This window comes from Hippocampus guttulatus, chromosome 4, assembly GCF_054856545.1.
Source record: "Hippocampus guttulatus isolate MCC_2025c chromosome 4, RoL_Hgut_1.0, whole genome shotgun sequence".
NCBI lineage: Eukaryota > Metazoa > Chordata > Actinopteri > Syngnathiformes > Syngnathidae > Hippocampus > Hippocampus guttulatus.
In genome coordinates this window covers 21963846-21981008 of record NC_141264.1, presented here as the reverse complement: position 1 = coordinate 21981008, position 17163 = coordinate 21963846, and the positions used below count along the sequence as shown (strand labels likewise).

Sequence of the window (17163 nt, the reverse complement as noted above, 5' to 3'; positions counted from 1 at the left end):
GCAAAAACAGAAAAACATTTCTCACAAGCTAGCCAGGAGTCGAACCTAGAATCTTCTGATCCGTAGTCAGACGCATTATCCATTGCGCCACTAGCCCCACATGTACAAGTGAGCATCTCTCGTGGTCCCTTGTGGAGGAATCTTCCGGTCCTGAAGAAAGTAAAACAGCAAATGAATAAGTTAAGCACAACATATGCAGATGCCATGACCCGGATTCAAACCGGGGTTGCTGCGGCCACAACGCAGATTACTAACCACTATACGATCACGGCCTGAAGGAAGCTCTCGTGGCAACAAGTTTCTGTTGCTCTGGGCAATGCACCGAATGGCTACAGTGAATGGCTTCACAACTGCGTGCAAAAACAGAAAACCATTTCTCACAAGCTAGCCAGGAGTCGAACCTAGAATCTTCTGATCCGTAGTCAGACACATTATCCATTGCGCCACTAGCCCCACAAGTACAAGTCGACATCTCTTGGTGGTCCCTTGTGGAGGAATCGTCCGGTCCTGAAGAAAGTAAAACAGCAAATGAATAAATTAAGCTCGCCATATGCAGATGCCATGACCCGGATTCGAACCGGGGTTGCTGGGGCCACAACACAGAGTACTAACCACTATACGATCACGGCCTGAAGGAAGCTCTCGTGGTAACAAGTTTCTTTTGCTCTGGGCAATGCACACTCGAGCGAAAACCCTTTGGCCAAGAGTTTCGAATTTCTTCATGGTGGTGAGAAGTTATCCATCTCTTCTAAGATTTTCCCTCTCTTCCTGCTAATGATCGTTGATTTCATCGGCACTGCACCTTTCACGTGTTCCATTATGCGATCTTTCTGTTTATAAATGTTTGTATGTTGTATGCACGTGCAACGCTCACCATTTTCTCACCCGCATCAAGCTTCTTTATTATTGCCACTTTCTTTTGAAATGAAATGGCTTGCCTCTTCTTTACACTTCCACTCTCACTAGAAGCCTTTCGCTTTTCACCAACCATATTGAATAATGGATGCACGAGATATTTAACAACTGGCAGAGGATTCGGGGTGGATGCTGGGCGAGCTCTCACAGCGCCTCACGTCGGTATTAGCGGCGGAAAGAAGCACTACAGTACCTGTACTCGGAAAAAGGCGCGCAATACAAAATCAAACTTTTTCTTTTCTTTTTCGACATACCCGTAAAAATGTTCGTATGTATCGTTGTTCGTAACTCGGATGTTCGTAAATCGGGGAGCGTCTGTATTTGTATTGCCCTTCCAGGACCTTTTTTTCTCTGTCCAATAAATTCAAATTCTAATTTTGTACTGTAGATATTAATCTGACGATTCTTTTGAAACCTTCCAAGACCTTTCCCGCCAGTCCAATAAAGGTTATTCCTGTCCTGTAGTTGACTCGGTGGAAAAGTGCAACTTTATGTGGGTTTTCAGACGTCTATTCCTCTTCAGCAATGGGATATCTCTCAAAAGTCGTGGTTGAAAACTTCAAGACATGGCGAGGGGAACAAGTTATTGGACCATTCATGGATTTTAACTGCATTATTGGCCCCAATGGCTCCGGTAAGTCCCCCCACCCCCTCTTTCCTTTTTTAATTTTCACCACGTTTAGTGAAAGGCGAGCTAACTCTTGGGCGAAGCTAGCTACTAAAATACAGTCCTTGGAGTGTCTTAATCTTTGCACTCATTTTAACTACGTATGTCTCTTTAGAATGTATGAACTGTTTTATCAACTCGTAAGATGATAATAGCCACGTTTTCTAGTCGAAAGTTCACCTTGAAACATGCTCGTGGCTATTAATAATGCTGTTTTACCTAACTTGTGATTGAGAAAAAAATATTTTCAACTTGCTTATCTTCACTTGCTTATCTTCAAATTCGTTCTTTCACCATTATTTTTATGTCTTTTATTGTGTACCGCTGAAAAGTACTCCCACCAAAAATGTGAATAAAGACATTTTTGTTGTGTTTGTTTCGTGCTTAATTATGGTAAATTACATATGCTCAGGACGTGACAACAAAATGGAAATCATTTTTTATTATTCGAGCAAGACCAATGTCCCCGGAAAGAGCGGGAATAAAAGAACAAAACGATGTTTGAATGTTGTTAAAAATTAAGGAATTGTCACATTTTAAAGGTTTCAAAAAGCGGGCAAAAATGTCTCAAACTTTCTTGCCGGTGGTGAGTGTCTGTGCTACGCGGTGTGCCGCTATTCAGGAATAAGTGAGAGTAAAGAGAACCATTTTGAGTCGAGATAAGGGAACGACTACGAGAAAAGCCATATCTGCAGTGCGACCCCCTTCTGCCTGTTGTTTATTTGGCTACCTGAGAAGTCAATGTTTCCGGGATAACTATGGTTTGTAACAACTATGCTATTCTCAAAACCAGGTAAATCCAACGTGATGGACGCCATAAGCTTTGCAATGGGGGAGCGGGCAAGCTCTCTGCGGGTGAAGTACCTCAGTGACCTGATCCATGGAGCTCACATCGGGCAGCCGGTGTCAGACAGAACCTGCGTCACCATGTTCTACCATCACAACCAGGACCAGGAGATCATCTTCTCTCGGAGTTTTTCTGGTCAGCATGTTTTCACTTGAATTGGCACAAGTATTTGGACTGATAGGAAATGCAAGTGAAGGAAAACGTGGCTTGTCTGTGGGAATTTCCGTCTATTACTATTTTTATTTGTGACTGTATTTTCTCAGGCGACTCCTCCGAGTATCTTATCAATGGCAACCGAGTTACTCTCAGCCAATACACAGAGGAGCTTGCCACGATCGGCATCATCACCAAAGCTCAAAACTGCCTCGTGTTCCAGGTAGAAGTTTTGGATTTTATCAGTGCCGGATGGTTAATGCTGGATTTTCAGATCATATTGTTACCGCGTTGGTCACCAGGGAGCAGTGGAGTCCATCGCTTTGAAGAACCCCACGGAGCGTGCCAAGCTGTTCGAGCTTATCAGTCAGTCCAAAGAGTTTGCGGCTGAGTACAACCAGAAGAAGGAGGCCATGCTGAAGGCCAAGGAGGACACCAATTTTCAGTTCAACAAGAAGAAATCAGCAGCTGTCGAGACAAAGCAGATATCTAATGATAAATTAGAGGTGAACAGCGTTGGGCGAGTTACTTCTAACCCTTTCAGGGACAACGGTTACTACAGTGGACAGCTTATCATGTGATCAGGTTACAGAGTGCATAAAACAGTTAAATGACGACAAAATCGAAATAGAGTAAACTTAGACTTGATTCTATTCCAATGTTGACCCTTAAAAAAACTAATGACATTTACTTGGACCAGTTGTGACATTCCAAACGTAGTTGTGCTTCCCATGGATCAGTCGGGTTGCAATAATGATTGACACGTGAAAAATTTTAAAAGGGACAGTAAGGAAAAGGCACTCAACAGTCCACAATGACTTAACAGGACAAGAAAAAATACAACTGAAGCTTTTATAAGGCGTGATGGAACCATTTCTTTTTCCTATCCCAGGCTGAAAAATACCAGCAACTGCTCAATGATATTCAACAGAAGCGTGTGCAGCTGAGCCTGACTGGGCTCTACTTTAATGAGAAGGCCATCGAAAGCACTAGCAACACTCTGAGTGTCAAGCAGAGTGCTGTGGCCGCTCAGAACGCTTCTCTGCAGGACCATGAGCAGACGGTGAAATCCCTCAAGAAGGAGCATGGACGCCTCTTCAGGGAGCAGCAGCAGATGGAGAAAGAGATACGGTAGACTTAGACGCATTTTGTGATCCGATTTTTCCATTTTAGTTGCTTTTGTCACATTTCGGAAAGTATATCTACGAGCCCTCACCGAAAAAGGGCAGAAGGTGAATTGAAAGACTTATCTACTGAATTTCATGTCTAGCACCCAGGAGCATGTCCTGTCCCAGTCTCGTTCTCACTTCATCAAAGCCAAAGTGAACACCTCCCATCATCTCAAAAAGATCGACGAACTTCAAGAGTCTATGAAAAAGTGCCAGAAAGCCTTAGCCCGGACGGAGCAGGAACTTGCTGAAGCCCAACGGGAAAAAGAGGAGCTGGAGAAGACCCGCAGGGTCTATGAGGAACAATTTCGAGAGCAGAGAATGTCCCAGGGCATGGACGTTGAACTGGATGAGAGCCAAGTGAGTGTGTTCAAAGAACTTTAGGTATTATAAATGCATGGTTAATTTATTCATGGCGGACTTGCTCGGTAGCGAGAGCGCTACGAAGAACTCAAGGAGCTGTCCAGGAAGCAGAGTGCAGTGCTGGGTCAGCAAGCCGAGAAGATGCAGATGGATGTCAAGGCAGTCTATGATCAGATAGAGTTTGAGCAGCGCAAACGGAAGGAGGTGCAGGTAATGGCACAATGGAAACTCTGTATCCATGACAATTGCTACTCGAAGGTAGGTACAAAGAAATACTCAAGAATAAGAATGGCCAACATGCATGTCTTTGCACCTCATGAATGTCTTTGTATTTGCCCCTCTTAAATTGTGTATGAAACTTAAATGTTCATTTTATAAAGACCTTTTGGACAATTGATTGCCGCAGTTCCCCTCGGACCTGTTGCTCATTCGCGCGAGCTTCAGATATGCTGCCACCAGCTGGCAGTCTGTTTAATCTAAAAGTAGCCAAAAAATGTCCACCATATCAGCAAGCTCACATCTAATTTGTATGAAATTCGATGGGAAATCTCACATTTTTAGGGTTGAAATGGTGAAGTTGCAAAGGCAACACATGGTGATACTGACTGCTCTGCTATAGGCTGGAATCAAGAACAACAAGACGCAGTTGGATGATTTAAGCCAAAGAGCGGAGAAGCTCGAGCAGTACATCAAGGCTTGCAAGTATGTCATGATGCACTTTCCTTCTACCACTTAACAACATTCTGTGGTTAATTTACAGGTTTACAGAAAACCCACGTTATTTGCGAACGTTAGGGAGACGTAAAAATACCACTTCCTTCTTTTAGACATTTTATCATTTTTGTACTTAGAGATACAGTCTCTCTTTTTAGTGTACGGGGTACGTTTTCACCCCTATAACGCAGTTAATTTTCCATTCGCCGATTTTGCTTCCAATGAACACGCTATAATGTAAATTTCATTATAACGACCAGATTTTTCCCACAAAATAGTGAAGAGACCTTCGTTCCAACAAACTGTGGGAAGGTAACTGCTTCTGCGACCTTGCTTATGACCAAAATGTACCGCGGGATTCCCCTATGTTGCCTAGCAAAATTACTGATTGATTAGTACATTGTTGTACTTCCCGAGGCACAGCGCGGTCCTGAGCACATGGTCTGAAAACATGTCTGGTCAATGGAAGCAAATCTCGTTGTCTGTGAAGGCTGAAATTGTCTCTGACTTTTGAAAAGCAGTCCCCCAGATGACTACGAATTATGAACTACAACTCATTATTTGAAGTCGGGCACATACCGTACCTTATGTTGAGCAGCTATCTGTTAGCAGCCGATCCACCACTGCCCATAACGATCCACACTTTTCTCTGCATCATTTTGAGAAGTTTACCACCCTACGTCAGACACATTTGCGAGTTTGCGAATGGTGAACGGTAACATTGGCGGGGCTTCGCTGTTATCAGAATTTTTGTTGACATCCTGTACTCTATAAAATGGAGTCACTGTGTGTTTGTTTTTAAGGTCATCGCTTGATGACCTCTGTCACGAGGAGGAGAGCTTGCAGGCAGAGTTGCAGCGTGGCAGAGAGCGTACTGCCCAGGTGAAAGAGGAGCTGGCCCAGGTACTGGAGCAACTGGGGGACGCCCGCCTGGATAGCCAGGAGAGCAAACGGCAGCGACAGCGCAAAGAGATCCTGGAAAAGATGCACAGGCTCTTCCCTGACAAAGTGGTAAGAGATGTATGATGAGGATGATATGAACTGAAAGCAAGACAGGACAAATCTGTCACGTTTTTTGTCCCAGTACGGCCGCCTGTGTGACTTGTGCAGCCCCATACACAAGAGGTATCAGCTCGCCGTCACCAAGGTGTGCGGCCGCTTCTTGAAGGCCATCGTGGTGTCGACAGAGAAGGTGGCTCAGGCCTGCATCAACTTCCTCAAGGAGGAGCGGGCCGAGCCTGAGATCTTCCTGCCCATCGACTACTTGGATGTAAGTGCTTGAATAGTACCTCTGAGCCAGGTGAATTTGTCCAGCCACCAGCGTTTTTGGGAAACACCTGGAAAGGTTATGGAAAATTCATCTGTAAATTATGTTGATTTCCTAAAGTCGGATTAATCGTTATCATGTTTGTCCTGCTGAACCCAATCGCCTTGTCGTCCTGCCCTGAACTCTGGCCCTCACCTTATAAATGATCACGTCATCAGTAATATGAATTGCAACTTGAATTTTCTTTATCTTGAATGTTACCTGTAATTATCTGCATTTTATCACCTGTACTCGTGAATTTCCTCCACCTCGTTTATTTTTTGAGACATCTTTGGAAAGCCAAAACCATAGGATGTAACGAAACGTTTTTTTTTCTTTTTTCACAGGATTCAGACCCGCTTGGTTACTAATGAAGCAATTTTTGCAAAAACATTTGTGGTTGGAACGAAAATTTAGAAAATGTGTGTCTTTTCTATCCTTCGGTAGTTCAGGAGCGACTTCCAACTGTTTTGTTGCAATCGCAGTTAAAGATGACACCCTACGAGAGCAACAACGGTTGGATGACAGTCATGATGTCAGCTGCTTTCGAGCCAGATGCACCCTGAAAAATTATGCAGAGGCCACCACTTCAAAATTTTATTTGCAGGAAAAAACATTGGCTTCTTAAAGCATGACTTGTTTGGTTGACTGCTTGTGGCATTATTAACCATCAGCTCACATTTTCAGGTGAGTCCCCTGAATGAACGATTGAGGGAGATACCGGGCGCCAGGTTGGTGGTGGATGTTGTGCTCATCAATATGTCCACAAACGTGCCACACCTGAAGAGAGTGGTGCAATTTGTGTGTGGCAACACGCTGGTGTGTGAAACCATTAAAGAGGCCAAGAGCGTCGCCTTTGATGGGGAGCGCCGCCTTAAGGTAAACAGTTTGTTCAGATGGGTGCAGGAAATGCACGCAATGGGCTTTTTAAAAGAAAATCTTAAATTGGGTGCCTTAGACCGTATCTCTGGACGGGACCCTGTTTTCAAAGTCTGGTATAATCTCCGGAGGCTCCAGTGAACTGCGCACCAAAGCTCGCTGCTGGAATGACAAGGATGTTATCAGGCTGAAGACTAAAAAAGATCAGCTGGCTGATGAGCTACAGGCAAGTGAACATACATTAGGTGTTTGATGTGCTCTTAATTCATTAAGTCGCAAATTGAGCCATGGAATGCATGGAGAAAGTTTTCCAAAAACCCTGTTAAAATTCTAATCAAAACCCGCACCTCTGCACTGGGAGGCGGACATGCTAACCAGTCAATCACCGTGCCGCCCAATTAGTTAATTACGTTTATTTAATTAGTGCCCCGCGATGCATATTATTAAATGATATGCAATATTCATTTCCTTGCTAAATAATTTGGGGACCCCCAGGCTACAGCTTCAGATCCCCGTGGGTCCTGGGACCCCAGTTTGAGAACCACTGATGGAAAGAATAATATTTGTTGTCTTGTTGTGTGTCTGTTGTGTTGCAGGAACTAATGAGGTTCAGGCGGAAGGAGTCGGACCTGAAACAGATTATTGCACAGGCTCAGGGTGCCCAGACCCGCCTGAAGTATTCAAAAAATGATCTGGATAACCTTGGGAAGAAAAGCATCCCTAAATGCCTCGGGGTAAGACGAGCTCTTGATTTCCATCAGGTACTCGGTTATTAAAAATGCTAATGCCAGGCGTTGTGGTGCGACCTGTTCCTTTTTTATGTGATTGATAGTTTGGGACATTCTTTTCATTGTTCCAAACACACATTCTTGTCACTCATTGTCATTTGCTGCCAATTGATTCCAGGATATTTCCCGTAATGAGAGTGAACTGGCAAACTTGGATGTCCAGATCCAAATGCAGCTGGAAAGTGTGCAGGCAAAGGAAGATGCCTTGAAGAACCTTAAAGGCCAGATTGAACAGGTGTCGTACCTTCAATTAAACGGAGAATCAAAGAAAGGGTCATTATCTCTTACAGTTTCAAGATATCGCATGGATTTTTTATAGTTGTTAAACTGTTTATTTAGACAGAGGCAATGGTCTTTTCTGACTTCTGTGCTGAGATCGGTGTGGACAACATCAGAGTGTTTGAGCAGGAGCAGCTGAAACATCAGGAGGAGCATGACAGGAAGTGGTATGAATAATATGAGACTGATTGGGATTTATTTTTCTCACTTCTACTGTCGTTTTTTTTTATTTTTTTAATTACCTCAGTGGGAATTTGCAATGTACTGTAAATACTTTCAGCTTGCAATTTGAGAACCAGTGCAATCGTTTGAAAGCCAAGCTGGAGTATGAACAAAGTCAACTAGAGAAGCAGAAGATGAAGCTCAGTGAAATGCAGTCCTCCATCGACCAGGAAGAAAGCAACATGGCCAAGAAGAGAAAGGTTAGCACGGATGCGCTGTCGTTAATATTTGCGACTTTTCTGTGATTATGAGGAATATAAATACATTTTACTTGACTTGACTAATACAACAATCCCAGAAACCGGCCATAAATGGCAAAAAACCTAAAGTAACCCCCCCCCCCCCCCCCCCCCCCCCCGCCCCCATGCCAAAAAAGGTTTCAGACAGGGGCGGGGTTGCCATTGGGAAGATTTTAATAGTAACCAGGGCCTGGTAAAAAAAAAAAAATGCGTTAGTTTGCTTTTGTATTGTCGATGGAGATGTTTTCAGCCTCGTATTCTGGCTCACCTTTTAGGAGGAGGAAAAGCTGCTGGTGGCCGTTGAAAAAAATGACAACAAACTGCAGGAGATGAAGAAGCAGCTGCTGGCAAACAAGAGGCAGGTAGCGTCTGCCAAAAAGGAGCTGGATGAGAAAATCCTTCTGCTCAAAGAGATTAACAGGTAAAACAAATCACTGATGAAGAAGAACAAATGCCTCCATTGCTGCTCCTTTTCTGATGTATGAAGTGTATGCTGCGTGAAATGGATTTACACGACGAAACGTTGTTTTCTCTCAGAGAGTTGGTGAAACTTCAGCGGGAGGTGATGAGTGCCGAGAGCATCCTGGAACAGAAACGTTTAGTCCGACACAACTTGCTACTGGCCTGCAAGATCGAGGGCCTGCCAATCAATTTGCTGTCAGGTGACCTGAATGACATCAGCCAAATTGAGGTAAAAAGACATCTGTACTTCCACCTTCTAATTCAATTAATTATGTGTGCAAGTGTCAATGGAGCTGATTGTATTGTATGTGGACAGATACCCTCATTATGACACAATACCCTATTTGTGCACCTAAGTACAAATTAAGTGAATGTGTTTGGTTCTCTCCAGCTAGATGAAGGGTCTCAAAGTCCTTCGACCACAATGCACATCTTTGAGAGGGAGGCCCAGCTTGTTATCGACTACTCTTGCCTGGAAGATGAGAACAGGGTGACACATTACTCTTTCATCAATGAATTTAGTATTAAGACCGGCATGCTGTGTTAACATTGTGTGTGTGTGTGTGTGTGTGTGTGTGTGTGTGTGTGTGTGTGTGTGTGTGTGTGTGTTTACAGAATGTGCCTGCAGAGGAGTTCGACAACTATCTCGAGGGGCTGAAGGAGGCCCTTCACGCCGTAGAAGAACAGCTAAAACACACAGCCACGCCCAACTTGAAAGCTGAGGAAAAGTTGAGGGAGGTGAAGGACAAGCTACAAGACGTGACAGATGGTACTTTGAGGATTTTTTAAAAATAAATACGTTAAGGTTTTGTTCTAAAACACGTGTACCGTTTATTCTGGATTCAATGACATGACAACGCATGGCTGGATCTCACTACGGAATTAGATTTTGCGCATGCCTGCTCCGCAACAGCGGCTGCGTTTGAGTGCCTTTATTTCACTCACTCACGCCATCCGCTCCGATCTTAACACAGTATTGACCTGTCAAACCACGGCGAATTGCGGCTTTTGTAGTTACAATCTCCGAGGCGATGTGCGAACCATACACCTTACCAAACTTACTACAACATACTTATTACCAACATACTTTAACAATGAATAGCATCAATGGTAAATCAGAGTTTTCTGCCTCTGATTCAGCCTTCAGAGCCAGCACCATTGCCACCAGGAAGTGCCAACAAGAGTTTGAAGAAGTCAAAGCGAAGCGCTTCCGTCTCTTCAGCCAGTGCTTCGATCACGTGTCTGCCGTCATTGACGGCATCTACAAGAGAATATGCTGCAACAAGAGCGCCCAGGTGAGAGGACCGCTTCGCGACTCCAAGGTGAGACGCCTGTCAAATGATGACATCAAGATATGAAATGTGCTTCAGGCCACTCTGTCTGCTGACAATCCGGAAGAGCCTTATCTCGGCGGCATTAACTACAGCTGCGTGGCTCCCGGGAAGCGCTTCATGTCCATGGAAAATCTATCAGGCGGGGAGAAGGCCATCGCCTCTCTGGCTTTGGTGTTTGCCATCTACAGGTAGTATCATTGACCAAAAAAAAAATTGTAAAGTGCAGTCAAAACCAGACACAGGGTTTACGAAGTTAACAGAGGTGGGCAAAGTACCACATATGGTCTGCTACGTTTTTTTAAAATCTGGCAGACAGAGCATTTACGTCATTGTTGCCCAACCTTTTTTGACTGAAGAGCTACTTTTCAAGCCAACGAACCGTCGCAATCGACCATGCATGCACGCGCATACACCACCCCTGATTTACATAATTAAATTGTTGCATTTATTTCATGTGAGGGTTTTTTTCAGGTAAATTATAATGTATGTATTCATTGTTAATGCTTTTATTGATTTATTATAAAAAAAAACGTGGGAATAAATTATTTTAACATGTATTAATTTTATTAAATTCTTAACTAATTCATTTAAAACTAATCATGATGAAAAACTAATTCCAATGATAAATAATAATAAATTTTATTGTTCACATCCATATTTTTACTTGACCTGGCCCATCTGTCTTTTAAAAATCAACTGCGCTCTTGAGGTCAACAGTTTTTGCCCACCCCTGTTCTAAAATAAGACTTATGGGGGGGAAAAAATCTACTTCTCTCCATAGTTACCGTCCTGCTCCCTTTTTGGTTTTGGACGAGGTGGACGCTGCCCTTGACAACTCCAACATCGGGAAGGTAAGATTCCTGACATTCAGCGAGCAAATTGTTTGGAAGATGACATAATTGCACTGAACATATCACAAGTAGGGATGTTTCCATCCTTTCGTTTTCTCTAGCACGTATCCTCAATAGAGTCATAAGTGAGCTGGAGCCGATCTTTAGGCGAGGGGCGAGTGCACCCTGGACTGGTTGCCAGAGTCACAGCTTAAACGCAATTCACTCTGCACACCCAGTATTTCATGGGACCAATTTTACTCCCAAGTCAAGGCGTCACTTTATATGATTTGGTGCCAAATCATATAACGCCAAAAACCACTCGTAAAATCATGTGACGTCCATTTTGTGCTTCCAGGTGACTAACTTCCTGCGGGAGGAATCCAGAAAGAAAATGCAGGTCATCGTCATCTCCCTGAAGGATGATTTTTTCTCCAAGGCTGACACCCTGTTGGGCATTTACCCGAATGTAAGAATGTGATGTTAAACCAGGAATTGGTAAACTTGTGCCCAAGGCCACATTTCATTTTTTTACATGGAGCGGTAGGCCTGGTTATTTGCAGATGAGATGACAAAAAAAGGTCAAATGTGAACGTAAAATCTTTAAAACACTTGTAATATTGATTATACATCATTTTAATTTTCTGATTTATTTGATTCTGGGTGGCACTGTGGTTGACTGGTTAGCTCCAGCCTTCCTGTGTGGACTTTGCGTGTTCTCCCTGTGCCTGCGTGGCTTTTCGCCGGGTACTCCGGTTTCCTCCCAGATTCTAAAAACATGCGTGGCAGGTCAATGTGACACTCTAAATGGTCCCTAGGGGTGATTGTGAGTGTGAATGATTGTTCGTCTGTGTGAGACATTCAAATAGCTGGCAATCAATTCAGATTGTACCCCTACAAATACAAGACTTGGAAATGTAACTCCTCAGTGGGCTGAATGAAAGGACTGAACGGGTCATACATTGCCCGCTCCTGCATTTCCCACTTGACTCGTTTATTAGGATCAAGATGCCATGTTTTTTGCTTGTTTTTCCCCCAGTTTGATGGCTGTATGTTTAGTCAGATCCTGACGTTGGACCTGCGTGCGTTCCCTATTCTGGAGGACGACAATGGAAGACCTACGAGGATCAGAGCCAGAGCAAAGTAGCTCTACATCACGTTCATTGGTTTCATTGTTTTATTGAAGTCATTTTCGCTGAAAAAGAAAGAGTTCCTCCTCCGTTAGATTTCCTTGCAAGTTTGGTGTTTAACTGTCCCTGTTTTAGAAACAGAAGGGTTTGATATTCCAAATGCGTTCTCTTTGAAATGTGTGTTAATGTGCTCCGAGCTTCAGTGTGTTTTAATGACTTCAGGCCCCTTGAGCTATTGGTACTTAATGAATTCACCTGTTTTTAAAAATTCGCCCGTTTCCACCGTGTGTTTTAGCTTCAGTTGGCCTCACGGGGGCGTAAGCGGCCTTTTCAGCCGGTTGACCACTTAACACAAAAAGGTCTCAGATCTTTGTAACGTTCTGCAGTTTGTACCCAGTGCTAATTATTACGTTTCTGTTCCTTTACAGTCTATAAATAATTTGTTTAACCACTATGTTGTCTTACCTGTTGCCAATTTGCCGCTCCTTACGTCATCCACCACGTGACCAATATTTACGGAAGTGGCGTCTCTCAGCTTCAAATGGCTTCCACCTTTAAATGTCACGCTAAAGAGCGAATAAGCTAAATTGTTACCTAAACAAGAAGCTACACACAACCGGACTGTGCGCAAGGTTGTATATTGCCAGAAAATGTTAGGGTAGATGAGATAGTAACCGCCTAGCTTCGTTGGTAATTACTAGCAAACAGCTAGTTTGAGTTTCATTGCCTGCGGAACTTGTCAGTCAGGCAATAATATTCATGTAGTTAACAAGGTGTTTCACGGTTTCGGTAAATCAGTCGGTGGTGTTTCGTTTGTCGAACATTTGCGGGGTTAACCTGATTGACCGATAACCTTAGCTGGTTGATTTGCATCATGGGCGCCGAGCAGAGCGGAGATGCGGAGCACAAACACTCCGACTACAGTTCCACAGGTGAGCATGTTTTTCGCTTCTTTTTCACGCTCCTTATTAGTAAGATGGTGTTTGTATTGCCATTGTTTTGCCCTTGCTCCCATAATCCATTTCTCTATTGCTCCAGAGTCCTATTCCTGACGTTCACTAGTCAAGAGTAGACCTTTCCTTTCGTTTTGTCACGACTCCTTTCGTTCTCTTCACATTTTCTCTTTCCTTTGTCCTATGTTATTTTGTTAATCTCCCTAGCTCACAATTGCGTTGAAATGTTGACGTGGCATATTCGAGAAATGAAAACTGTTGAAACAAATCTTATATATCGCTTAAATCTTAAGTGATTCACTCGCCTGCCTTCTATACAGACAGCGTAAGTTCAATTCCTATAGTTCTCCCTTTACAGTATTGCATAGCCTGTGAGTGCCTGAAAGACCGGAATGGATACTTGACTGCGCCCGAACGATCATAAGTATTTCTGACTGAATAATAATCTTGACTGTGTATCTAAACCGTTTTATTATTCATTTGGACAGTTGTGGAATGATGGTAAAAGATAAAATTGTACGGAAACTAAAACAAACCATACTCTAATAAACTTGCACTAAAATGTAGTCAAATTAACTGGAGGAAAAAAAGCCCAAACGAAATAAAAAACAACTATAATGACTACTTCAAAACTCTTAGAACCAGGGTCGCCGCCCGTCCATTTCAATGCCACTTCAAATGCGACTTAAATTGTGTATTGGTGGGTAATAAATGGAACACTTGTCTTTGCAGTGGTTCCCTCTCCCGCCAAGCAGAAGGCGAAGATGGATGACATTGTGGTGGTGACTCAGGGGACTCAGTCCATGAGGAACATCCACAGTGACCCTGATGTCATTAAACTCCAAGAGATCCCTACCTTCCAGCCCCTCTTGAAAGGTACAATGCGTCTTTATTTATTGTCTGCCTTTTGAAGATTCAGGCTTGTAGAGCAGCCCTTGTTGCCCGTTCCAATACTTAAGTTCACAAAACATGAGAAGATGATCAGTTTTGCCAACGACGACCAGAGCAGCTCCATGTGCCAGCTCCATGCTGGAATATCGTAGCAGCGTGAGCCGTACGTCAATCAATTACACGAGTTGACCCTGGTTTTGTTGTTTTGACACATTCCTTGTTTCCTCGACAGGGGTGCTGAGCGGTCAGACGTCCCCCAGCAGCGTGTGTCTGGAGAGACTGGATTCCGTGCAGGTGCTCCAGCTGTGCACCCGCTACCAGGACCACCTGCACCAGTGCGCCGAGGCCGTCTCCTTTGACCAGAATGCCTTAGTCAAGCGCATCAAAGAGGTGAGCTGCACCGACATAGTCGAACTACAAAATCCTAAATAGAATGCTCACATCAAGATGTAACGTCTGAAATGTCCACAATAGCATCAACTCATGTCCTTACTTCATAATATTGCTTAATCGATGATACTTTTATTTGTGCAGCACTTTTCCGATATCAAATCGCTATTTACAGGGCATAGGGACTTGCCTGGGCAGCAAATAGCAGAACTGTGCAGATCATTGGTACCCACTGACATGCGGAAGTGTGCATGTACATACACTTGTGGTAAAGACACTTCTACGAACAAACCAGGCTGGACTTCGACATACTTGGCTCGCACCAGTTAATACTTTCGGCCACCATTTGTGTCAGTGCGTATGTAGAGTGCGATGTTGTGCTTTAACGTGCTCGCATATCTCCACGTTTTCTAAATTGCGGTTGTACTCCAGATGGACCTCTCGGTGGAGACCCTGTTCAGCATCATGCAGGAGCGCCAGAAGCGCTACGCCAAGTACGCGGAGCAGATCCAGAAGGTCAACGAGATGTCTATGATCCTGCGCCGCATCCAGATGGGCATCGACCAGACGGTGCCGCTGATGGAGCGCCTCAACAACATGCTGCCGGAAAACGAGCGCCTGGAGCCCTTCAGCATGCGGCCCGATGCAGACTCGGGCACCAAGTAAGCCACTCGCTAGGAGCCCTGAAATCTGAGGTGAAGGTCGCTTCTGTCTTTTCCTATTTTTGATTTGTATATGGAGCTTCCATCTGGGAGAATTTGATTCTCCTGAAACTTAATCTTGGAAGTATGAGACATGAATGATAATGAGATCTGGATGCCTCACGGTCCTGAGAAACTGGAATTTAAGGGATTTAAAAGCCGTATAATCTTGGAGAAATCACGCACCTGATACACCCAGTGCGGACCTGATAGATTTTCTCTCCACGGGCTTCCTACTCTTCCATTTTGGGACATTGACTCAAGAATAACGGAAGGAGCTTGGACAAACATGACCATGTTAATTTATTTGTTGTTCAACAATGTTTTGAAATGACCACTGCAGACCTGCCAATGATCTTTTATGAAGCCTCTTTCACGCAAAGATCCCCACTCCATCTAACACTGCTCAGATTTAGTCATCTTGTGCTCAATGCCATTAAAAGCGTGGTCGACATTTAGCCGCGCCGCCATCACATTACAGATGACAAAAGAATGGAATGCAAATATGTTGAAAGGCTGTATTTAAAAAAACCCAATAAAGTTGCCAAAGGAAGTCTTAAGTATTTTTGAATTCAATATTTCAATGTACTACTCCCGGGTGGCCACGGTGCACGCACCAGTAGGAGCTGCGCAATCATAATGAATTACTGTAGTCATGATGCATCAACTGTTGAATTGTTTACATTCTCAATAATAACGTAACAACTATGTTGCTATAAAGTTCAGTGTTATGGAAAAATCAAACTTTATTTGGGAAGGCCGGAACGGAATAATGGCATTTGCATTAAGTTCAATGGGAAAAGATGATTTGACATATGAGCAATGATGTGGAGTCACAGAACAAATTTGAACTTCTTTTCCAAGGCACCATTGTATACTTTTTTTTTGGTTGTTGTTGTTTTCGGAGGTGACTGCTGTTCGAATTTTCCGATATGGGGTATATGCACTGGCTTAATGAAATTGCGTTCGGGTGCCCGAGCTACACATAGTGCAGCATGTTGATGAACGGACAGAGAATGTTCACTTCTAATATAAAGACATGTCCATTGCATGGAGTGACCCCAAGTGTAGACAAAGCATATTATTTAAAAAAAAAAAAAGGTAGTTTACAGTCAATTTTGCCCGAATTGTCATCTTATACATCAAATGAACAAACAGCTTATTTTTTCCGTGTTTTTTAGAAGCTCTGCGAGGCGTTGTGGCAGCGCGGTTTGCGCTTATCGGGCTCAAAGCTGGTGTGAATGAGGATTTAAAGGATTTATCTTGGGCTCTGATGGTGAGCGACGCGTGGTATTTTGAAGCTGGTGTGCTTCCATTTGAGAAGGTTTTGTGTGGTGTCAGTCTAAGCTGCAACTTTGCCTGTGTCATTTGGAGAGAAAAAAGGTTTTAAAGGCCTTGAATGGAGCGGGGCTTGTTTGAAGGTTACGCAAAAAAAATAAAATAAAAAATGTCGCAACCATGCCTTGGCTATTAACAGAAGGATGTGACACAATCTGCCGGTGGAGCAATTCTGTGTGAAATGAAAGAAATCCAATTTCCCCCTTTTTAAACGTCTCATTTGAATGGAAATCAAAATGGCGGGTGTCCCCATTCCTGGATGTGCTGCTCGACTTTCAGCTCCTCCTTCGCCGAGCATCAATTGACTTGTTTGATTGCACCGAAGTTCACATGCCGAGCTTTTTGGAAAACGGCAGCACGTTGCAACGCAAGTCACCTCTCGTGAATATAAGACGACCCCCATTTTTTCAGTCTTATTTCAATGCAAAATACACCGTCTTATATTCGGGCCAATACTGTATTTCCCCCCCCCCTTTGCTTTGTCTCTGTCTGTCAGACTGTATTACTGCTCTCGGTGGCCAATCTGATGACTGTAATTTTTTCCACTATTTGTTTTTACTGTTTAAAAAAATTTTTTTTTGGTAGAGCAAAAT

At 43.6% G+C, this 17163-nt stretch overlaps 2 protein-coding genes across 2 annotated transcripts; both read left to right on the top strand.

The window, feature by feature from the left end:
• Positions 1–640: 640 nt before the first annotated feature.
• smc1b (structural maintenance of chromosomes 1B) lies at positions 641–12636 on the top strand. Its single transcript, XM_086109171.1, has 25 exons — positions 641–1549; positions 2376–2564; positions 2693–2805; positions 2885–3088; positions 3475–3713; positions 3853–4111; positions 4184–4324; positions 4734–4816; positions 5632–5839; positions 5913–6098; positions 6822–7013; positions 7093–7239; positions 7610–7747; positions 7920–8036; positions 8141–8247; positions 8361–8502; positions 8817–8962; positions 9079–9232; positions 9395–9493; positions 9619–9772; positions 10144–10298; positions 10374–10525; positions 11119–11188; positions 11526–11636; positions 12207–12636. Exons 1-25 carry the CDS (start codon positions 1441–1443, stop codon positions 12312–12314), a joined length of 3723 nt encoding a protein of 1240 aa, XP_085965297.1. The 5' UTR covers positions 641–1440; the 3' UTR covers positions 12315–12636.
• Positions 12637–12821: 185 nt separating this feature from the next.
• Positions 12822–15785, top strand: borcs5 (BLOC-1 related complex subunit 5). The gene is made up of 4 exons (XM_086109170.1): positions 12822–13229; positions 13983–14126; positions 14374–14531; positions 14964–15785. The coding sequence occupies exons 1-4, from the start codon at positions 13172–13174 to the stop codon at positions 15195–15197; spliced, it is 594 nt and encodes a 197-aa protein (XP_085965296.1). The 5' UTR covers positions 12822–13171; the 3' UTR covers positions 15198–15785.
• Positions 15786–17163: the final 1378 nt, after the last annotated feature.